This window comes from Osmerus eperlanus, chromosome 2, assembly GCF_963692335.1.
Source record: "Osmerus eperlanus chromosome 2, fOsmEpe2.1, whole genome shotgun sequence".
Taxonomy (NCBI): Eukaryota; Metazoa; Chordata; class Actinopteri; order Osmeriformes; family Osmeridae; genus Osmerus; species Osmerus eperlanus.
In genome coordinates, this window is record NC_085019.1 from 14,259,927 (window position 1) to 14,284,851 (window position 24,925).

General features: G+C 42.4%; 1 protein-coding gene across 9 annotated transcripts in view; it reads right to left on the bottom strand.

The window, feature by feature from the left end:
- spag9a (sperm associated antigen 9a) overlaps nucleotides 1-24,925 on the bottom strand; it is a 161,779-nt gene that overhangs the window by 82,841 nt on the left and 54,013 nt on the right. For 2 of the 9 annotated variants that reach the window (XM_062453303.1, XM_062453368.1), the window contains 12 exons: nucleotides 16,499-16,588; nucleotides 13,591-13,711; nucleotides 13,248-13,341; nucleotides 13,017-13,138; nucleotides 12,041-12,055; nucleotides 11,608-11,665; nucleotides 11,358-11,510; nucleotides 11,199-11,250; nucleotides 10,887-11,020; nucleotides 8,834-8,890; nucleotides 7,678-7,845; nucleotides 7,156-7,285 (listed from right to left, as the gene is read on the bottom strand). In XM_062453303.1, the coding sequence (XP_062309287.1) occupies nucleotides 7,156-7,285; nucleotides 7,678-7,845; nucleotides 8,834-8,890; nucleotides 10,887-11,020; nucleotides 11,199-11,250; nucleotides 11,358-11,510; nucleotides 11,608-11,665; nucleotides 12,041-12,055; nucleotides 13,017-13,138; nucleotides 13,248-13,341; nucleotides 13,591-13,711; nucleotides 16,499-16,588 (1,194 nt within the window). Of the gene's footprint in view, nucleotides 1-7,155; nucleotides 7,286-7,677; nucleotides 7,846-8,833; nucleotides 8,891-10,886; nucleotides 11,021-11,198; nucleotides 11,251-11,357; nucleotides 11,511-11,607; nucleotides 11,666-12,040; nucleotides 12,056-12,554; nucleotides 12,567-13,016; nucleotides 13,139-13,247; nucleotides 13,342-13,590; nucleotides 13,712-16,498; nucleotides 16,589-24,925 lie in introns of all 9 variants that reach the window. The other 7 variants (XM_062453378.1, XM_062453321.1, XM_062453312.1 and 4 more) reach the window with 7 other exon arrangements.

Sequence of the window (24,925 nt, forward strand, 5' to 3'; positions counted from 1 at the left end):
ACCTGTCGGCTCATAATGGTGATTTTTGGCGTGAAAGTCTTTGTAATAAGCCTATGCGGCAGGGAGACTTTTTCAAGGCGAGCCTGTTTCATTCGTCATATGCCCTGAGAAAGCGACCTACGTTAGCCAGGCTAGTTTTGCCAATTTCGGTAAGTCAGGCTATTTAAAGGTCTCTTACAGTCAGAATCACTGTTTACAAGCAAAGGTCGAGCTGGTCTTTTGTCAGATGTGTATATATTGACCAGTTTAGAGGTAAATACTCTTGCCAGAGCCTGGAATCGAACCTGTGTTTTGAGTGACTGCATGGGTCTCCATGACGTCAACACATTTGGATTCAAGTTCAAGTAATGACACTGCATTTCACAGTCAAAACTGAAGTCTGTATCAAGTGTAGATGGGAAAAGCTTCATTTTTCACAACTGACATGGACCCTTTCTTCACTTTGACAGGTCTGGAGGGTCATGCAGAGGCCTGCTCAACAGAGTTCAACAGAGGATGCAACAGACTCGAGGATGGTGAGATCCACACAGACCCCTTGCTGGACTACCCCTCTCTAGCTGGACAGCTTCTCTTCAGCCCTGACCCCAGAACAGCTTGATCCAGCTGGCCTGCCTGCCTGCCTGCCTGCAGGCCCTGCTTGCCCCTGCCTGCCAGCCCTCCAGAGACAGTCACCCCACAGACACAGTAGCTCTGCAGCCTGCTTTTTTGAGGACATTGATGAAAAAGGACAAGCCAGCATTACTTTGATGAAAGTCTAAATGTTTAATCCTTTCCATGTGCCAGTATGCCAAGCTGCTGACTTTGTGTCTTAAGTGATGAAACTAGTTCAAGTGATAGACTTTTGACCTGAATCCAATGATTATTCATCTGAATAAAAACCACTCAAGAGAAGTACTGCTTCTTGGAGCATTTGTGCTCCACATCAGTACATCTCACACATTTGCCTTTGTTTCCATGGGATTCATAGAATTGTTAGTTTCTGCTCCACCATTTCCACCCTAGTGTAATAATAAGTATAATTTAGGACAGCAATTACATTTTTGTGTTATCCTTCCGCATTACACACATTTAGTCAATGTTCTTAAACTCAACCGATTATTGTCATTTTACCATACTGTTCATATTGAACAGACATCAGTGTTTACTTGGAAAGATGACTGTATATTTCCACTTTTGATTTGTATTTCCATCGTAAGTTTGGTCTTTAATTTCATTTGGAAGTGGTATTAAAAGGTCTTACATTTAACTTGTTTATACCTGTAGACACCCTGTGAAGCCCCCACTGCAGAGACAGTTGGTGACAGAGAGGTGCAGACATTAAGTTAAACATGCCTTAAGAATAGAGTAACAAATAGAGACTAAATGTGTAAATGGCTGTTGAAACTGAGTTGGTGCATGTCAGTTTAGGCAAAGGTAACCTTTTAAACCTCTAGGTTTAAAACAAATTCAGATTTGATTGGAACTCTCTTTTATACATTTATAGTTGGATTTGACATTTAATTCATTTAGCAAGTTGTTTAACTCAAACAACCATAACACGGTACATATGGTATACAATGCTGCAGTCAGATTTGGCGAAATTGTTAGCTTGGATGTTATCTTTACATATAGATGGGGTCTTGTTGATGCGCACGCAGCTTCAAGGCAGAAAGACGCGTTCCATTTCACTTTTACTGTACCTACACCTTTAATGTTCCCGCCATCCCCCCATTTCTGAATAAAGTTCGACTGATCTGATTTGTTGATTTCTGTTGCTATGAAAACCAGTTTAGCCAAGCTAACTAACATTGTTTTTAGCTAGCTTGCATTACCATTCAATTGCTAACAAAACATTAGTAAAAATAGCTTGCTAATCGGGCAGAACTTGAACTCGGGCAGGAGACTCTGAGACCTCAGCGCACCACTAGCATCTCGTCATATCACGCAGTCGGAGCACAGCTAGATAATCAGCGTCAGCGCTCTTGGGTACCCAGCATGCAGTGCGGCATGTTAAAAAAAACAACAGCTACGCAAGGGATTTCAGTTGTTGTGTTCGTTCAGTTAGATGTTTGTAATGTTATTGGCCGGGTTTCCCAGATTCGTTAAGAAGCTCTTAACGCTAAGAGCTTCTTAGGAGCGTTCTAAGAGCGTTCTAGAGCGTTCTTAGAACGCTCTTAACGAATCTGGGAAACCCGGCCATTGTTTGTTAGTTAATATAATCTTGTTGGTCACCTTGAGTGTGCATGCTGTGTAGTTTAATGGGAACAGAGAGTCGGCCATTTTACTATCACAGGCTATACTTGCAAGGAGCTGAACGTGGGCTGTGCCCTAGACCAGACCAATTGCCTATGAGGCTAATCTTGATTCTGGATTGACTGAGATTCTGGAAAGAGATCTACTCAAGAAGAGAGTCAATATCTGTGGTTTTCAAGCCATCTTTGAGAAAGTTTGAAAACAATGTTGCGGTTAATATGTTTTGATTGTGGGAGGCAACTTTTGGACTACACCTAAACCTCATGCGGCCACCGCACCACCCGCACTGGCAAAGAGGGAAACAGCATGGATGGGGAAAGTGTGTGGGCAGAGCAAGCAGTAGTAGTACATAAACTACACACGTCCTTTACTAAAGTGTATTCTGACTTTCATAAAGTTATTGTTGTAATCAAAGCTTTTAAAGAATGGATCTCTGCATGATGGGCCTGACCAGAGCACAGGTGGCCTGACAGAACACGCTTCAAAGTTGTCACTTTCAAAAGGGTGGCATTTTAACCCTGTCAGTCCAAAATGTCTAAAAGTTGGTACGCATGCCTTATTGCCAATGGGGAACAAAGAAGTCTCAAGAACCCATAATGTCGGCAGCATGGATATTTCTCTACAGTGACAATTTGTGAAGAATTTCAAAAAATGACTTCAAATCAGCCATTGATCCAATTGTATTGAAATGTTGTGTACATGTATGAAATACATGTCTGTGTCATGTCAATTTTGTAATGGTTTGCAATGCTGAGGAGGAACCCGCCATTGCTGCCTGCAGCTATATTTATTATTATACTTCTTAAGACTGGGTGTCTATAGCAGGCCCTATAAGCGCTTGGTAGAAAGTTGTGAAATTTGGCACACTCATTGGGGACAGTCCCCTGGTCCAATTCACAAAGTTTCATGTCCCATACTTTGGCACTCTAGCGCCACCAATGGGTCAAAGTTGGAGTTGTGTTTACACACGCAACTTTTGAACTGTATAACCCATTTTCAAAAATGAGGTACCATTGGATTCCCTGGATCAAGCCGAGTTCAACGCACCCTATGACGTCAATTTCCGGTTATATAGATTTTCCGCTATTTCCGGTTGTATCAAAAACCTTTGAAAGCCTACTCCTCCTAGAAATTTTGTGAAATCTTCTTCAAAATTACCAGATATGATCTTCAGACCAAGCCTCACAAAAGTTATCGAAAATAATTTTGATCCTCACAACCGTTTTTCCGGTACAGCCAATCAATATCTGCAGAAAAGCCGCCAAACAGGAAGTGAAACCATATCTCAGCAGTTCTTTGAGGCAGTGACACCAAAGTTGGTACGCCTACTCGGAACTTTATTCTAAGGATGTCCTCCAAGAATTGTGTCATGTGACTAAAAGGGGGCGTGGCCGGAAGCATAAACGTGTTTTGGCTAATAACTGTTTAAGTTTTTACCTTGATAAAGTAATTTATTTGTCTGTTGATGTCTTGTGAGATATCAAGCCTAACTATTAATAACTTTTCATAAAATTCGAATGGACGTGGCCGCCATTTTGGATTTTATGGAAAAGTATAAAAACCTTTTGCACGCCCCAATTTTTGTCCAATGTTTACCAAATTTGGCAAAGATGATCTTTAGACCCAGTTTCACAAAAGCAATCAGAAGAATTTTCAATTTTCAAAAACTTTGTTCGGTAGAGACGATCAAAAGCAGTGGCGAAGCCGCCAAACGAGGCGCAAGAGCATATCTCAGCAACCATTTGCGCGATTGTCACCAAACTTGGGTTCCATCGTTCCCATGAGAAGCAGAGGAGGCCTGTGGTGTTATACCAGAAAAATAACTTTGAACTCTCAGTACTCTTGAACGCAAACATATATTTCAACCAAACTTGGTGTGTTGCATGAGTGCAACAGGTCTTTGGGACCTGTCCCCTCATCACTTTCACCAAGTTTCAAGTCTCCCCTTTCAACCCTCTAGCGCCACCAATGGGTCAGAGTTGAAGGTGTGTTTACACACGTTACCTTTGAACCATATGCCGCATTTTCCAAAATGAGGTATCATTGGATTCCCTGGATCAAGACAAGTTCAACGCACTCTATGACGTCATACCCAGTCATATAGATTCTCCGCCATTTTGAATGTTAACGAAAAGCGTTTTTTCGCTACTCCTCCTACAATTCTTGACGAATCTTCTTCAAAATTGCCACAGATGATCTTCAGACCAAGCCTCACAAAAGTTATCCCCTGGAGCTTTGATTTTCGCAACCGTTTGTTAGTTACAGCCAATCAAATTCAGCAACTGATCCGGAAAAAGGGAAGTGAGGTCATATCTTTGATGCATTGACTCCAAACTTGGTGTATGGATTCATGACCCTGTTATTAAGAGGTCCGAAAAAAGTAGGGTCATTTGAGCTCTAGGGGGCGCTACAATAAGCAAAACTGTGTTTTGACCAATAACTGTTGATTTGTTTGTCGTATTTAAGTGATTCCTATGTCTCGTGATATCTTAGGAGATCCCGTGTCTGGCGCATGTTAACGCATGATACCAGACAAATTGATGAGGCCGCCATTTTGAATGAATGAATAAAACGTTTTTCCCTACTCCTACACAATGTATCCAATATTCACCAGATTTGGCACAGATTATCTTCCGACCACAATCACCTTGACATGTCAAAATAGGACTGAATTACAGCTGTTTAAACTTGGGCCAAATCTGACCACGCGTGCCACAGGAGAAACGGCTTACTTTTTCTATACAGTAACTGTACACAGCAATTCCCAGCGCTGAAAATGGCTCACTGGGATAAGACGGGCTCCTTTGAAGTACAAGTCGTAGGTTTGAATCCAGCCAAAGTCTCAAGCATGTCATGATACTGGTTTATCTGTTTAGTGAAGCCAGGTATGCGACAGTAGCTGTCGAGCAGGATAATCATAATGGTCACGATAATGTTTCATTCTCAGGGGATTTATACTCATGAAGAGTCAGATTTATTGTGCTTTGTAGATATAGTGATGCTACATCTAGCCAGTGCATCGGATTTCTTGCATCATAATTTCTGAACAGATTTGTCATAAATCACAAGATTGGTCTCTTCTGATTCTATGTGGCATACTAAGTCGAAATATATCACACTGTCCCGTGTCCGCCATTTTGGGCGTCGGCCATTTGGAATTTTCATAAAAACAAGCTCCTCGTTCGCCGTTGCTCCTATTTTCATGGACATGTAATCAAATCATTTTCAGACCAAAATCACCTTGACATGTCAAAATAGGACTGAATTACAGCTTTTTATACTTGAGTCAAATCTGACAACGCGTCCCACAGGAGAAACTGCTTACTTTTTTTTATACAGTAACTGAACACAGCATTTCCCTGCAGTGAGAATAGCTCACTGGGATAAGATGGGTTCCTCTGAAGTACAAGGTCATAGGTTTGAACCCAGCCACAGTCATCAAGCATGTCATGATACTGGTTTATCTGTTTAGTGAAGCCAGGTATGCCACAGTAGCTGTCTAACAGTATAATGGTAATGATAATGTTTCATTCTCAAGGGATCTATACTCAAGAAGAGTCAGATTTATTGTGCTTTGTAGATATGTGTCCTCTAACCTCTAGGGGGGCGATCCCGTGTCTGACACATGTTAACTTGTGATACCAGCCGAATTGATGCCGCCATTTTGAATTAATTAATAAAACGTTTTTGTCCTACTCCTCCTACAAAATGTATCAAATATGCACCAAATTTGGGACAGATCATCTTCAGACCACAATCACCTTGACATGTCAAAATAGGACTGAATTACAGCTGTTTAAACTTGGGCCAAATCGGACAACCGCTTGCCACAGGAAAAACTGCTTAGATTTTTACCCAGTAACTGAACTGTGATTTGCAGCACTGAGAATCGCTCACTAGGATAAGTTGGTGTCCTGGCAACGGCAACGTCAGAGGTTCGAATCCAGCCAAAGCCGATGAGCTTGTCATGTCTCTGATTCTCTGTTTAGCGAGACTGTAAGCCACTGCAAAGGAAGCCAGGTACACCGCAGTCGCTAGTTACCTGTCGTCAAGCTACAAGCTATAGTCAATGCAATCCTCACACAAACTATCAAAATGATTTTAGATTTTCGAAACCGTTTGTCCGGTACAGCCAATCGAAATCGGCAACAGAGCCGCCAAACAGAAATTTGTGTTGTATCTCAGCAAATCTTTGATGGATTCACGCCAAACTTGCTGCGTGTACTTGGAACACTCTTCTGAGGATGTCGAAAGTTTCTTCTGGGTCATCTGACCTGCTTGGCCACCCCATTGCTGCTTGCAGCTATATTTTCATCTTTTTTTTTTTTTTACAGTGTACATCCAATGACTTCCCTTTAATTCCTGTGAAGTTTCCAAAATTTCCCATCTTAAATTCCCATGGAAAGTTTCCGGAAATATTCCACCTCTTTGCAACCCTACTCCTTCTCCATTCCTCCCCTCCAATCCTCTCTCCTCCCCATCCTTTTCCTCCTCTCCAACCCTTTCCTTTCTGTTACCCCTCCTCCCCACCCCTCTCCATTCCTTCATCCCTCTCCTCCCCCATCTCTCTTCTTCCCATCCCTCTCTCCTCCTCCATCCCTCTCCTCCCATCTTTCTTCTCTGCATACTTCTCAGTTAGCCCTCCTCCCCCATTCCTCTCTCCTCCATACCTCTCCTCCCCATCTCTTTCCCCCATTTCTCTCCATTACCCCTCCTCCCCCATTCTTCTCTCCTCCATACCTCTCCTCTGACATCTCTCTCCACCCCACTTCTCTCCACCCCACCTCTCTCCTTCCCATCTGTCTTTCCTCCCCATCCCTCTCTCCTCCTCCATCCCTCTCTCCTCCTCCATCCCTCTCTCCTCCTCCATCCCTCTCCTCCCCATCTATCTCCTCCTCCATCCTTTCTCTTCATCCCTCTCACCTTGTACTTGCTGGGCAGACTCCAGCCGTGGGCCTGGACCCGGCCGTCCTCCTTCTGCATGTGGGCTCTGACCTGCCGGTACTGGGCCCTCTTCTGCTCCTTGCGAGAGGGAGAGCTGCAGGGGTCCATCCTGGTTGGAGGAGAAAAACAAACCGAGGAGATCATAGGGAGGAGAATCCTTTTAAAGCGCTATTAACACAAATAAAAAGCTTTTCCCACTTCATCTAAATATCTTTTGAAAACAATTTTCCAATAACTTTCAATAATAATGGGAAAAAGCTGATTCTGCGATCGCAATAATAAGAAGGGGAATTTTTATACTTTCTAAAAAATAATACCTTGTTCACTGGAGCTGAAATCAAATCGACTTGGCTTGATACAGGATGACACTATCTATTCAAAAATAATTTAGTCTACAATAAATGTAAAAGTATTAAATCTAAATAACAAGTCGAGTGAGATACTGAGCATGTGGAGGAGGGGGGTGCAGCCAATATTCCTAGAACACAAGCAGTTACTCACTCCTCATTGAGGAAGTCAAAGGTCTTGGACTTCTCGGTGGGGAACTGGGAAAAAGTGCTGCTCCTCTTCACCATACCGCCTGGGGCGTTGTACTTCACGTTGGCCTGGGGCTCTGCCTTCTTCCCCGCCGCGCTGCTGGAGGATGAGGGGCTGAAGAGGCGACTGAAGCTGCAAGGGGGGGGGGGGGGGGGGTTAGGGAGAATACACCAATAGGGGTGCGGGGAGAGGGAGACCAGGGGTCACCAATCATCACCCACCACCACCACCATTACAGGCACAGCGCAGAAGTGTGAAGCATGCTGGGAGTTGTGGGGATATTGATTGACAGAGCAAAGCCCCACCCACCACAGTACCTTTTATATCCCTATGTACATATGGACCACTAGAACCCATTCACCTTCAGGGTAAAGAGTCATGCAGTTAGTATGCCAACAGTAAAAATAACATGACATTCACCAAAGTTCACAATTACTATAAAACAAATTTGCAGAACTGAAAAGAGACACTTCTTATAACTTCGACTTGAGCATTCACAGGCATGGTACTAAAATACCTAAAAAGGAACCTGCTCTTGAATCAGGTAGTCCAGAAGAGTACAGAGGTGGAAAAGCTCTGCCCGTTTACTGTAGCTGTGACCTGTCTCCAATGAGCGTATTTAGGCCTGAAAACATGAAACCTGAAAAAAGCCTAAAACAATACTGGAGCAGACTGGCAGGACAAAGTCAAAGGCAACAGGGCAGGGAGGAAGACACAGACGGCCCAGGGCGGGGATCATAAATTGATTGATTTGTGAAAGGGATGCATGAAGGACATGGGTAAAGGACACGGACAGGACTAGTCTAGCTGGGGGGTGGGGGAACTTTTAGCCATAACACTGGGGGAAAAACAGGGGTGGCTACGTGTCTGTGTAAACATTTACCTAATGCTGCAATTTCAACAGCATACCCAAAAAGAAAGGAAAAATATTTGAGCCACTTGGATTATGGTTGTAGAGCAGATTTTTATCATCCACTGGGGTTGACGTCAATGCCTCCCTTACAAACTGAATGTGAACATCAAGGAGAAAGAGCTGCACAGAAAAACAGCTATACATGATTCAAACATGATCTTTCTTGGCATCGTTAAAAAGAGGTGATGTGGCTGTAGGATCGCTTACAACTGCCAGATGCTGGATTTCTTCTTCTCGGTCAGGGCTGGGTTCTCTCTTGAGGCCCTGGAGAGAGAACCAAGACATAACATCAACGTTCATTTGGAGACCAAAGTCAAAATCTGAGGCTGACATCAGTGAAGTCACAGAAGCAGCTTTCTGCCTCGTGCCTCCGAGGTGCCCTACTTCTTTCGAGCACAGATTTTTGATGAAGAGCCGACTTGTATCTGTGAATGAAAATACTGATGACCTAATTGTCTAATAAACCGTATTGTTTCAGGAGGCTTGGCTAGCCCAGGGATTATAATTCCATATCTGTATTCTGTCCAATATTGCTGGGTTGGTTTCAGTAGGTTTAAGGTAACCCTTTAGATCCAGGTGCTTGTAATAAGCGTTAGTTAATAGGTATCATGGCCTTGGTAAGTTAATACATTTTATTAACATATTCATGTTAATAAGCATCGTATGAGGGCCATAGCTAACTAACTCATCTTACGACAACACTAACCCTAATACTTATTGAAATTATAAACACAGTCTTAATACATTTATGTTAATAAGCATCTTTTCAGGGCCTATTGACTAACAAGCGCCTGGATCTAAAGCGTTACCTGACAATGCTGCTCCAGTACAATTGGTGGTACACTTTGTTTGTCCACCTTGTTGCTTATATGTATGTTTCGAGTTCCTTAGCATAACACCTGGGTTGAGGAGAAAAAATTACAAAAAGCTGAAGATTTTTTATATTCCTTCTTCTACTCCTCAATGTCTCTGACCAGGAACATAGGACTACGGATGCACGATATATCGGCAGCCATATCGGTATCGGCCGATAAATGTTTATTTTTTGTGTTATTGTTATTGGTCCAATAAGAGAATGTGGTCAATAAATTAAAGACGATAAATGATGGATTATTTCCGCCCGTTGAACCACTTATTTTTTCTGTTAGGCAATATATTTTATTTATATAAAAGAAAGTCGGACATAGTAATGTATACAGTGTTTCCTCTAGGATTTTTTTTTGCAGTGGGGGCAGGTCTGTCCGAACCCTATATTTCGGAGCAGGTTAATGTAATTGACTAATAGCTAATGTAATATTGCACATGTTTTCGTCCTATTTCCCCTAAAGCAATAAAGTTAGGCTACTTAAAGACACCGTACACTCATAAAGTATGTTCTAAATGGCATAAATGCTGCCAATTAATAATTGACCAAACAACTTATTGTAAATGGTCAGTAGCCTAGCCTATCGATTAAGGTAGGCCACTCGGAAGCATGTACAGTCTGCTTCATTTGATCTTGATAGGCTAAGCATTCTGTAGCAAATAATAACAATAAACCCACTATTTATGAATTAAAACTACTTCAGCATAATAATGCACCTAAAATACAAATGTGAGCAAGGGCAGCAATCGCTATCGAATCGACAGATGTGCAATTTAGCTAGCAGGGGAAGAATACAAACAACGAAAATCACCAGTTAACATAATTTAAATTTGCAAGAACTATAGACAAACAAGACATACAATAACAGGCTTAAATTAACTGACAACATAAGTTATACGACTTACAGTTCTCAAGGACGCACACACGCAATCTCAACTGCGGTGTGAAGCGGGTGTCCGTGCTATTCTCCGACATGCACTCTAACAATCACTGCTGATAGACGGCCTAAAATTTTGTACAGCCCTATTTCTGATACCGTGGCGGCAGAAATTTTGCCGTTGCGGGCCGCCACGGCTAAACATAGAAGAACCACTGGTATAATTAATAAAAAAAATGTGATCATTTTGTTAAAAGAAAGATGTTTTATGCGTTTAAGGTTTTAATAAAAACAGTTTGTCCACTGTATTTGTTTGCCTTTTGTTTTTGTAATCAGACTCAGGCTTTGTTTTTATCGGCACGTATCGGTTATCGGCTTCCAAATATAAAGAGTTATCGGTCAACGGTATCGGCCAGAATTTCCATATCGGTGCATCCCTACATAGGACACCAACACCTCCTCCACTATCTCCTCTACCAACACCACCTCCTCCACCATCTCCTCTTCCTCCTCCTCACCTTATCATCTCTGTCCAGCGTACTGCCTCCTGCAGCTCCATGAGCCTCTCCTTGTACTGGTTCCTCTCCATCAGCACCCTGGCCATCTCCACTCTGGTGAAGCGCTTCCTCTGGGCCGTGGGAACATCACTCTGCTGCCATGCGGAACAAACGAGACCCAAACTCAGATTCTGGCAGCAACACAGTTTGATACCTAACTCTGACAGAAGTGTGCAACAGAAATATTGAATTATTTAAGGATGTACCTGGCACCCCAAAAAATCACACATGAAACCCTGCAGACAAGAAAAAAAAATGGACTAAGATACTCACCTCTTCTTCATCCTTTGTTTTGTTTTTCAACTCCTCCACCTCCAGCCGCACTCTGGAAACACAAAAATGGTGCCACCAAAAATTAGTCCACCCAGTTTACCTTGAGGAGCAACAATCTGTGCTGGACTGATTTTTTTACTGAAGGTCTAGCTGACTGACTTCTTGAGCTCCTCCTCCAAATCTTTGTTCTTCTCCTCCAGCTTGACCCTGGCCTGTGACAGGGCGTCCAGCTCCCCCTGCAACACCTCCTTCTCACAGGCTAACTCATCCACGCGAGCTATCAGATCGTTCTTCACTACGTTCAGAGCATTCCTGTAGTAAGTAGGGAGTGAGAAGAAATACAATATAATACGTAATTCGAAATTTCAAGCAATGTACAGAAACTGAACTGGGCGTCTGCATGTCTTACTTAGTCTCCATCAGTTGTGTGTTTTCCTGGATGAGATTCTCCACTTCACGGCCCATACCTGTGAACAAGGGTTAGGGTGAATGAGTAAAACATTTTTTTACTTTCTAAAAAATAATACCTTGTTCACTGGAGCTGAAATTAAATAGACTTGGATTGATACAGGATGATCTATAAAAATAAAAAAAATATCTACAATAAATGTAAAAGTATTAAATCAAAATCTAAAACATTTAATGTGTAAACAGAATACTCTTTATCAGTGTGTCTAACCGTTATTCACACAGGTGATGCTTTTAGGTCAAAAATACAAAATATCTAATTGAAACAATTACTTTCCAGTTAACAAAACAAAAACTACACACAAACGTGCAAAAATATCCAACTTGTTACATGACTGACGAGAGAAGGATGGACAGAGCGGGTGAGGTCTTACCAAGCAAACTTAGGTCTGAGAAAACCATGCAATCCAAGTATGGCAAGAGGAGAGAAAAGGAGAGGTGGAGAGTGTGAGACAGAGAAATAAAAGACCCAAAGAAGGAGCCACACTCTACTGGCTCTAGGACCAATAGGGGAGGAGGAGTTTACATACAATAGGGAAGGCTAGAGAAGCAACAAAAGAAAATTAAAAAGCGTAAAGTTAAAAAGCTTTGTTTTATGTGAGTAAAACATATGCAAATTCATTAAGTAAACACAGCAACTACATGAAGATGACATCTTGGAGGGTGAAAAACATTTAACCCCTCCAACAGTTTTTTGTTTTTAAACACTCCATTAGACTTTCACGCATTGGAAGGCTATATGACTCAACAGCTGAGGGGGTCAAACACACCAAGCAGCTTGACTGTGAGGCTGTCCACATGGAACAGGAACCGGGGGCAGAGGGTAGAGGGCTTTAAAGGAGGGGGGAGAGGAAATCTATCTAAGGAGAGGTTTGAGGTCATACACACCAGAATACTCCACTGGGATTAGGGATAAAAGCCAGAGGATGGGACACAGGAGAGAGAGAGGTGGGTTAGCATGGCAGGTAGCTAACAGTACAGTTACAGCGTTCCTATGAACTGCACTTCACTATCTTTTGGATTACCTAAAGGCAGAGGTAAACATTTTGGTTGGCATTACTGCAGCCTTTTAAGCTTTGGTTTACATGGAACATGATCTGGAGATGGGCTGAAGGTAGTTTAATAGACTACAGTTTATTGTTTGCTTGTGTGGGCCATGCTGTAAATTGCTAGTAATTCACTTGACAATCTAATTCATGTAGTACACACAAGAAAGGGAAAGAAGGTTCCATCCGGGCTTGACATAATTTCTTGGAAGACAGCATGTTTTAAATGAAACAACAGGTTCTGTATGTGTTACATCCTGAAGGTGAGGTGCTCGGTTCCCCCTGTTCAGTGTGGCCCTCTTACCCAGCAGGTCAGCCCCCTCATCCACGTCCCCTATGATGCCCGTGCCCGCGGACGACAGTTCCTCAAACAGAGAGTCTGTGTTGCGGTCAAACGCCATGTTCTCAATGCCTTTTGTCGGTGTGCTGAAAGAGGGAGGGATTCATGCTTCAGCAGCCATCAAGACAGAAGGGTACACTGTATGGAACATTAGACGGTTTCTCCTCATTGTCTATGTGACTTTCTTGGGAGTACCTGGAGGTCTTGTATCCACTGAGGTCCATGTCCAGCTCAGGAGTGGACTCGATGATGTCCTGCACCTCAGAGCTTTCCTCGTCCTCTGGCAAACCTACAAAAGACATCAGAACATACCGGAAAGACACCTAAGAGATTATTTAAGATTGAGTCCAAGATGCAGGAACTCAACACAACCAAAGTGAAGGGAATCAAAAGTCTCCTTGAGACATCGTCAAGCCACTAAGGTTGCTGCTCCGCGTCGTATGCAAAGAAAAGATGACAAGTCGTGAACAAGGATCAGGAAATCGAGCCTTTTGAACATGTTTGGGAAACCGGCATCTGTGTGGAAGGGTCCACCTACCCACAGAGATGGTCCTGGTCCCTGGAGCGGCTTGCACCTCCATGCTCTTACTTCCCCCTTGGTCCCTCTCAGCAGCAGCACCCAAGGATGACCTGGAGCTGCCGAAGTCTGACAGCTCGTCCTGCAACAACAACCGATGGGGGTCACTGGAAGGTCCAGGAACAGGTCAGATGTCAAAGGGGTTGACACCAGCTCTGACCTTGGCCTTCAAGTGACCATGGCCGTGACACAAGAAGGACAAGGATGGTCGGCTACACAAAACAGACCCACCAGGGTACAACAGGTACACTACAGTGAATAGATGGTAAGAAAAACAAAATTACTGAAACTACTACTGGCAGACAAGATATGTTGTTATCTAGACCAATTAGATATAAGAAATGGGGGAATAGCCATTTTGACTCAGAAAGGTTTACACTAGGGACAGGCCACAACACAAACAGGCTGCATGACAACAACAGGGGGACATGACAGACAGAGAGGACAGAAAGAAATGACAGTTAACACACACGACACGCAAGTTCATAGGGACTTCACACACAACACCAATAGCAGGTAACGCTATTCACTCACAATAACATCACAACACCTAAACCAAACAGAACATTCAGAAGACACCACACACACAGTTACAGGTTTAATGTACAATCCCAATTCCCAAAAAGTTGGGACGTTGTGTAAAATAAAATTAAAAAACAGGATACAATGATTTGCAAATCTCATACACCAATATGTTATTCACTATAGAACATTTCAAATGTTTAAACTGATGAAATGTACAATTTTAAGGAAAAAATACAGTAATTTAGAATTTGATGGCAGCAACACATCTCAAAAAAGTCGGGACAAGGCCATGTTTACCACTGTGTAGCATTCCCTCTTCTTTTAACAACAGTCTGTATATGTCTGGGTACTGAGGAGACCAGTTGCTGGAGTTGTCCCTTTTGTGTCTGATACAGGATTCTTGCCGCTCAACGGTCCTGGGTCTTCTTTGTCATATTTTTTGTTTCATGATCCACCAAATGTTTTTAACTGCAGGCAGGCCAATTCAGCACTTGGACTCTTCTATAACAAAGCCATACAGTTGTAACAGATGCAGGGTGTGGTTTAACATCGTCTTCCTGAATTATGCAAGGCCTTCCCTGAAAAAGATGTTTCCTGGATGCAAGCAAATGTTGCTCTAAAACGTGTATATACCTTTCAGCATTGATGGTGCCTTTCCAGATGTGCAAGTTGCCCATTCTACAAGCACTAACGCACATACCATACCATCAGAAATGCAGGCTTTTGAACTGAGCACTGATAACAAGCCGGATGGTCTCTCTCCTCTTTAGTCCAGAGGACGCAGCGTCCACGGTTTCTAAAAATAATTTCACATTTCAATTCATCTGACCAAAGAACAGTTTTCACACTTTTCCTCAGTCCATTTTGAGCTTTGAGCTTTAGACCAGAGAAGATGGCAGAGTTTCTGAATCATGTTCACATTTGGCTTCTTTTTTGCATGATAGACCTGCATTTGTGGATGGCACGGCAAACTGTGTTCACAGACAATGAGTTCTGGAGGTGTTTCTGAGCCCATGCAATGATTTCCACTACAGAATCATGCCTGTTTTTCATGCGGTGCCTGAAGATCACAGGCATGCAGAATTTATTTTCTCCCTTGTCCCTTACACAGAAATTTCTCCAGATTCTCAGAATTATTTTATAATATTATGTACTGTAGATGATGAGATATTCAAAGTCTTCACAATTTTACGTTGAGGAACATTATTCTGAAATTGTTCCACAATATGTAGAAGCAGGTATTTGCAGATTGGTGAACCTCTGCCCATCTTTACTTCTGAGAGACTATGCCTCTCCAAGATACTCTTTTACATACCCAATCATGTTACTGACCTGTTTGCAATTAACCTAGTTAGTTGCACATGTTCCTCCAGCTGTTACCGTATTTTTTCCATAAAATCGTACATTTACTAAGTTTAATTTTTTTAATATGTGTTCAATGATTTATTGTAAATGACATGAGTTTCTGAGATTTGAAAATCATTGCATTCTGTTCATATTTACATTTTTCACAGCATCCCAACTTTTTGGGAATTGGGGTTGTAATACAACACTATAAAGGTACAAGACATTGCTAATTATAAACAGATCTACAACACAACAAAATGCAAAACACTTGTTAAAACTACAAAGAACGCTACGGCATGTGTGCCAATACTGTGGGAAACCTAACTGACAGCTCATATGATCACATGATGCGTAGCTACAACGGACAGAATGTGAAAGTAAGTTCCATGCAGTCTTTGCAAAATAAAACATAATCAAAGCTGGATGCAACCACGCCGTCATCCCAAACAGACCCAGGGTTTCCCCCAGCATTTTTCAGTTAAGGCGGCCGCCTAAGCAACACACGCCTGCCGCCTTAACTACGTAGTCAAAAAAACAAAAACATGGCCAAAACAACAAAACAAACCGTGACCAACGCCAGTCTTCTCTGCCTCCGCCTTCTCTGCAGAACGCATAAGTCTATCGCAAAAACTACCCCCCCGGTTTGACGGCAAACCCAACCCTACCACCTTAACTAATAAATGTTCTGAAGGAAACCCTGAGACCGCGAAACTAATCCCTTGTCATCCACGGACTGTCACGTTTAAAAAATGGAGACCAAAATGATCCTTGTGTGTAAGCAGCTCGGTAAGCGTGCAAAGTACAACAATTTGAAACTTGTTTTATAAACAACGTGGTTGCATGTAGCTAATGTAGCTGACAAAGAGATGCTGCTTTTAAAAGACATTAAACCAGCATAGTGTGAACAACTAGAAGCCCACAGACAACACAACAGGGTGCTTTCCCACAGCTTGTGCAAGCGAGTTACTGTAGTTTTCACCTCCCCAGATCCAACTACCTTGCAGTCGTCTGCCAGGGAACTCCCCCAAGTAGAGTCCTGCATACTCTTACCCTCCCATCTCTTTGGGGCGTCGTCCATGTCCAACTGCTTGGGGAGAGAATTATAATGAAACACGTGTATGCGGAAGCACTAGATGCAAACACCATAGATTGTGTGTGTGCATGCTTGCTTCTCAGCGTTTGCTGCTAGCTGAAAATGAAGACTTCAGGGTTGAACTATGCTCGACCTAACCAGAGAATATACTGGAGTATTAACATTTGACCACACAGAGGAACCCAAAAGAGCATGTAATAACCTCAAGGAAGGATACTAGCTGGCAGGGGTGCTGCTAAGAATTTTAGGCCCCATGAAGAGATTGCAATCCCCCTCCTTTTTGGTTATCGTTTTCATTCAACTAATTTGTATTCCAAACTTTCAAGGCCCTCTCCCCATTTGGGCCTATGTAGTCTGTCCCACTTTTCTCCCCACTTCAACACCTTGGCATGGGTCATGAGAGGTTTACTTGTTACTCTGTTTACTTGTACCTCTGAGTGGATAAACAGCAAAAAAAAAGGGATGGGTACAGCTCAGTGGTAGAGCAAAGTCAAATCCCCCCTGATAAATTACTTCATTTGTATTTTTTTTGTGTTTGCTGAAAGCAAAGACTACTGTCATTCTGCATACTTCTACTTATACCTTTTCCGCCCGCTTTTTTGGCCACCTAACTACTTTCACACCATTTAAGCTAGAAACACCTTTTAAACTTTATTTGATAGTCTGACATGCTCTAATGTGCTGTGACCTTTGACACTGATAACTTTTTATGTTACCGCATCCGAAAGTGCCGAAATAATTAATGGACTTAATGGTTAAGAATGTTCACGTTCAAATACTGAGGCTGGAAAATATTTTTGTATTGTGATGTCATCAAATACCTTCATCACTTTTCTCACCTACATACTTTCACACTGGTTAAGCTAAAAACACATTTTCAACTTGATAGAGACTGACATGTTTTTGTGTTTTATTACATTGCTAACTTATGATTTTTACAATATGGAAGGCTGGAAAATATTTTTCTATTGTGATGTCATTAAATACTCATTTTTCTAACCTACATACTTTCACACTGGTTAAGCTTATAAAAATTAAATAAACTTTCATTGATAGAGACTGATATGCTTTTGTGTGTTATTACTTTGATAACTTCTATAATTTTTACAATTAAGTTCTAAGTGCTGAAAAACAGAATGTGTTTAATGGCACATGTACTTCCCTGCTGCAGGCTACATTTTTAAGCTACCAACTCCATTCAAACATCAATTATGTTCAAGCTGTCCAGCTGTTTACTGCTGTAAAACCCAAATCTTGTTTTTAAAATGTTTTACTTTGCATGCTTTAAAAATCAATGGAAGTCAATGAAATAAACTCTTCATCACCATATTTTCTCATTTTTCAAAACTAAGAAAATATCACAGATTGAAAGATATCGACAGTTATACTTTGCTAATGCATGCACAATTTTATATACTTTTTTAAAACTTAAACCAAAAAAAACTTTTAAATATTCAAGCAATCAAAACAGTTTCAACTGCTTTCTGCAAACACACACATTTTCTGAAGAAAATGTACCTTTTCTAGTTATTTTTTGTCATTACTAAAAACAGCATCGGGATAAATGATCAAGATATTGCTTTTAACATACCCCCCATTAAAAGCATTGCAGGTGGCCAGTGCTGAGATGGACATAGCTAAGTGACACCTAGTATCGGCATTGTCCATGTACAACGTTGCACAACGCGGATACTGTGTGAGCAGTACAAAGCCCATACTATGTCGGACATCTCATGCACTGTCTTACAGAAATAATTAGGATGATTAAGGAGTCTTTTATATAATAATATCTAACCACATTCTTAGCCTGACATCTCCCTTGGTGACTGGCTCTCTGCTCACATTGCCTCCTCCCTCCCATAATGCACAGCAGCACAGACCCGCCACAACAGAGATGATGGCCCACTTTTAGACAAAGACTAAAGGCCGAATTATACTTCTCTGACTCCGTTACGGACAGACGGACGGACGGAGTCGGACGGATTGGTTGAATTTATAGTACTCCGAAGGCTGTGGGTGCTGAAAACACTTCACTGCCAGAAGAGTAGGTGGCGCTGCACTGCGATGCTAGCTAGGTTATCGAAAAGTCGGAGCAAATTTACAAATTAGCCGTTTCATCAATAAAATAAGCACATTTTCAGCAACTACACTGCCCATTTCTCGTCACATTTTAATTCAGATGCTGATTTACATGTACTGATTAGCTGAAATATGAATTGTAAACTTACAGCAATGGCGGTCAAAGGATTCTGTTCCGTCTTGTTGGTCACGGCAACCCCACCCCCGCCCCTGACCCAAGCAGTTCTTAATATGGACCAATCACAGCCAAGGGGTATCCGTAAAACGACGAACGGACGGATAATCTGGAAAATCCGGAGGTACACGTAGAGCTCTCCGAGGGGCTCGGAGAGGGCACGGAGAGGGAGTTCCTCGTCGGAGAGGGCGTTCCCTGTGTCCGTCTCCGTAAAAACGTAGAAGTATAACGCTGCGTTCACACTGCAGCGTTTTTTAACGCTCTGCACCGCTTGCCTTCCCACAGTACACCACGCTCGGGGGCGTGTTAGACAAGTTAATACAGAGTTGTAGTTCTCTAAGGTCACTGTTGTAGTCATGGCCAAGCGTGCAGATTTGGGTTCATGTACTCACAATATCGATCAAAATACCACTTTTACACAACATTTATGTAAGTGCAAGATTTTACTAGTGCAAGATGACAGTAGAATACATGTTACGCCACCGGTCACTCAACCAGTCGTTTGTAGGCTGGGCTAGCGGGCTAGCAGTGGCACAGAACAGTCACGTAATGTGACGAGACTAAATTTAAAAGTAGGCTATAAAAACACACTAGGAACAATGACGACATCGGCAACCATGCACCATGCATTATTAGTTTAATGTATTCTTTAAATTCAGGCTCGTCACATTAGTAACTTTGTTCTGAACAGAATTGGGTGTGCAGACACATACGAAAAGTTTCTCCTCCATCTTGAAATTGTCAAACCTAGAAATGTTTACCATGACGAACACGTTACAAGAAACAAGAAACCAATCCGATTGGCCAACGCTAGCGTTTTCACGCTCCTCATTTACATAAAGTTGAGAAAATCCAACTTGCAACGCTCCGCTCCGCTCGCCTTCCCACAATGCCCTACGCGAGCGTCAACGCCTGGTTTCATTGAAAATTAATTGGAAGCCGACGCCCCGCGCCGCCCGCTCCGCTGCAGTGTAAACGCAGCGCAAGTCTGCCTTAAAGGCCGAAATATGCTTCTGCGTCTCCGTTTACGGATGGGCGGGCGCACGGATACGGACGGATAGACTTAGTTTATGGTTCTCCGTAGGCTGTAGGTGCTGAAAACAATTCGCAGAAGAGTAGGTGGCGCAACGGTTTTTTGTAAGTCGTCGTGGAGTGTTTATTTACCTAGGTTATCGAGAAGTCGGAGCAAATTTACTAATTAGCCGTTTCATCAATAAAATACGCACATTTTCAGCAACTACACTGCCCATTTCTCGTCACATTTTAATTCAGATGCTGATTTACATGTACTGTTTAGCTGAAATATGAATTGTGAAAACTTACAGCAATGGCGGTCAAAGGATTCTGTTCGTCCTGTTTATCACGGCAACCCCGCCCCCACCCCTGACGCAAGCGGTTCTTAATACTGACCAATCACAGCAAAGGGGGTCTCCGTAGCTCTCCGAAATTACGACGGATAGTTAAAAAATTCAGGAGGTGCACGTCGAGCTCTCCGGGGCTCTCCGAGGGCTGACGGAGAGCTCGTAGAGGGCGTTCCACGGAGACGAGGGCGTTCCCATGTGTCCGTTTTTCGAAAAAAGCAGAAGCATTATTAGTCTAGATGGAAACAGGGGTCCACGCGCACCCCCCGGCTTTTTTTATGCCACCTGATTTTTTTAAATCCTTAAAGTGTCTTTTATCTTATTTTCAGAATCTGCCAGGTACCAAGCTGAAATAATGTCCCAAAGGCTTCATTTTTAACCCTTTGCTGCATCCGACCGGAACCCGAAAAACCAAAAAGTGATGTAGAAAGTGGCATAACATTTGAAGTAAATAACATATAGAGACAAATGAACACATTTTCCCATACAATTCTGACCCCAGGAATTTAATGGAATGGTTATTTTTGACATTTGACAACATATTGACCCTATTTCCGGACAAAAATAGCAAAAAATGGCCAAAGATGTGTAAAAGATCAACTATGTTTTCGTTTTCTCAAGCGCATAGGGTGATTTTGTTTTCACAACCTGTTATTTCTTTATCATTCAAGTGTCTATTTTAAGATTAAATTGGGTATCAAGCTGAAATAATGTCCAAAATGCTTTATTTTTAACCCTTTGCACCAAACCTGAAAAATCTAAATATGATACAAAGTGGCATACCTTTTGATGCAAACAACTTACAGAGACAAATGGACACATTTTTCTATACAATTATGACTCAGGGAAATTGTTATTTGTTATATTTTACAATATATTGACCATCTATGGTCAAAAACAACTAAAAAAGCTCATTTGACAATGTTTTTATTATACTAATAGCAGCCTGAAATGGGGTTTATTTTAACATTTTACTGCACTTATCCTGAACCTGAAGAAATTGAAAATAGCTTTACTTTTGAAGTAAACAAAACAAAGCAAATTGACTTTAAAAAAAACAACAACAAAAAAACAGAAAGAAGGAATTCCAAAAAGGTCCAAAAAGTTGACTGAGCATCAACTGCCAGTTTTGGAATGTTGTGGGCTTTGCAGTTGGCAGTTGGTACCTGAAGATCACCATCTCCCACTGCTCTCTCTTTTGGAACAATTTCAGTAAGTATTTGAAACTATAATTATATACCTTTGTAGTCATAACTTAAAGTAATTTTTCAACCGTTTTACTATAATAACAGGCTTTCGGAAATAAAATATGTATCCTTTACTAGCAGTGTTAGCTTAGTTGGTAGCTAGCTAAAGTTTTGTTTTTATTTTCAGGCTCAATACTTCATACATACTTACCATGGGGAAAACCAAACCTTGTAACACAGCTGAAGTGCCTCCAAAGAGGATACGTTCCCTAACATGTATTTTACATGTCTCAACTCTTTCTGAGTATGGTAATTTTACCACGATCAACGCATGCAAGGGGGGGCCAAGCGAGAAGCTATCATATCTACACAGTATCCGAGATATGAGACTCTGTGAAGCAGCCAGTTCAACATACCGCATAATGGATATTTGTGAACAGATTCCATTAACATTAGAGGACCTGCCTTTGGATACAATTGGCTATCACCAAAACTGCTATAAAAGCTTTACAGGGAAAATAGATCGTTTACAAGTGTCAAAGGCTTGTAAATCTGGTGAATCATCATCAATGAAAAAGGACTCTCTGCGCCATGTCAAATCTCCATCAGTTCAATCTGAAGGAGCTCCAAGAAGGTGTTCCTTTTTGTTTCCCAATCAGTGCATTTTCTGTGACAAAGCAAAATCCAAGTTCAAGGGCAAGACTGAAGAGCTTACAAAGTTTCAGAGTTGGAAACACAAGGAACCAGCCTGGAAAGTTATTGAACCTAGGGCACAGGAATTAAAGAAAGAGGCTCTTTATCGCAAGGTGCAGGGCAAGGACCTTTTTGCAATGGAAGCTAAGTATCATCTATCATGCAGAAACAACTTCAACACAGAGTACCAAACCCATGAGCGTGGAAGGGAGAGGGCAGAAAAGGCAGCAGACAACATTGACAGCCTGCAGGCCCAGAAGATAGCAGCACATAAAAAGTCGTATTGTGTGGTAAAGGATTACATTCTTGGGAATGTGATTGAAGGCAAAGAGGTTGCCCAGCTAAGATCCATGTGCAACTTGTACATAAAGACATTGGAAATTCAAGGTTTTCCTAATCCTGAATACCGCAGTGAGAAATTGGCAAGACGGTTACAAGGAGACAAAGACATATCTCATGAACTCTCATTCTCCAAGGTGCAACACCGTGGGTGTATTGAGTCAAACCTCATATACAACTCTAGCATTACTGTAGATGAAGCAGTTGGATGTGCGTACAAACTTGGAACAGCTGACCAACTTCAAGAAGCAGCACTCACCCTCCATTCTCACATTATAAAGGCATTCAAAGAGTCGAAGGAGCTACCATGGCCCCCGACAGCACAGGAGCTAGATGCTGTGAAGATGGACGTGCTTCTTCCAGAGCATCTTGTACAATTTCTGAGCTCAGTGGTGACTGGGACACTTGATGGCAAAAAGTGCGAGAAGACACAGAGGCTGGTGTATTCGATTACACAAGATGTGTGTCGAGCAGCAACTAACAGCAAGTGGAAACTCCCAAAGCACATCCTCCTATGTGCCACACTTCGACACCTCTATAGAAACAAACATAATCACTATATGCAATTACAGGCTCATGTTGGTTGTTGTGATAAAATGAAGACTTCTCCCTCTTTACATTGCAGGTGGTCTACTCGGTCTCTTCAACAACTGCGGCGCATACCAGAAGTGGTGCCGCACAACCTCTGCCCGAGCTCAGTTCTATGAACTTACTCTGGAGATGTGCGGCATGATTGACGACCCTGAGATGCCTAGGGCAGGCCAGCACCGTGAGCTGGAGCCCGCCCAGATCAAAAAGTCTGAGGAGGCGGTACAGAGAGTCATCACTGCCATCAAGGGCTTCACAAACCCTTGGAGAATCCCTGACAAAAGCCGACTGTACTCCCTAGCATCTGGGGCTCCAATCGATCCAGAGGTTGAGGTTGACGTGCTGCGGGCCGAGGCTGCAGGGAAGGCTGCCATGGAGCAGTTCATCCAAGACCGCTTTGTTTCCAAGAGGAAGGAGTTCTTTGACCGCCTCAAGAAACTTAAGCTCAAGACGATGGATCACTGCAGCAAGAGGGTCAAACTTACATCTGCAAAGGGGAAGGTGGATATTGATTTAACTTATACTAATTGCACATTTCATTACACAAAATATACTCTGTTAAGGTCTGTTGTATTTATGCCTTCCTCATTTCTTTACTTTCCATTACAGATCTTTGTGTACCAGGAGCAGAGTAACCTCGCCTATCAGCTACTCGTAAAGTCACAGATTATGGAGATGCCCATCAACCTTGAGGAACTCATGCGGTATCCCCTCTCGCCTGTTCCTCATGCCCTTGGCTCTCCTGATGGCTATTTTGCCAAAACAAATAAGGCCACCATCCTTCACCATCTGCTGAAGGACAGGGATGAAGAAGTACCTTACCCCAAGGACACCCTCTACATACAGGATGGCAATGCCCTCTTCCACATGATGTCCAACCTACCACCAACCTGTGGAGAGATTTGCATGTAGCTCCTGGACCTAATGGTTGCCAAGCATCATTTTGTGTTCTCCACAGATTGCTACCAGCCAGATTCCATCAAAGCCCAGGAGAGGCTCAGGCGTGGCTTTACTGAGAAGTATATCATTGATGGTCCAAATACCCGGAAGCCCTATGACTTTCAGTCATTCCTTGGTAATGAACTGAACAAGAAGCAGCTATGTGATCTGCTTCTCAAGGTCTGGGGGAGCAATGAGGCAGCATCCCGGATTGATAAGAGTATGAAAGCAGTGGTGTGTGTTAACGGGAAATCCTATGACCTAACATCAACAAATGGAAAGGTAAGTTGACAGAAGTCTTGAGCAATCACCCTATACACAATCCTTTGAAAAAAATATTTAGGTTATACAATGATATGTAGACCAAATGGCTCTGGAATTATGAATTCTAGAATTCACACATGTACAATTGCATACCATATTTGGGCTCTTTAACATTTGTAGTCATGCAGTTGTTGTCTTATGTATTAATTGTAACATTATGTAGTAGTATTCAGTTTCTTTATTTGTAACAGGTCCAGACTTCTGAGATCTTTGCACTGCGGTCCAACCAGGAGGAGACAGACAGCCGCATTGTCCTGTACCTCCATCAGGCTATCAAATGGGGGTACAAGTCCTGTGTGGTGAGGACACCTGACACAGACATTCTGATGATCCTCCTCTACCATGCCAGCAACATCAACCTCTCCATCTACCTTGACCACGGCTCTGGAAAACATTGCACACTCATAAATGTGATGGAACTCTCTGAATCACTGGGCCCTGACTACTGTAGCACCCTGCTGGGATTCTATGTCTTTACTGGGGAGGACTGTACTAGCGCTTTTAAAGGCAAAGGAAAGGTGAATCCCCTGAAGAAGCTCTAGCAGAATCCTAAACACCACAGTGCTTTCAGGCAGCTTGGTGCAGACTGGCTGGTCACAGATGAGCTTCAACAGGAGATGGAGAGCTTCACATGCATCATGTATGG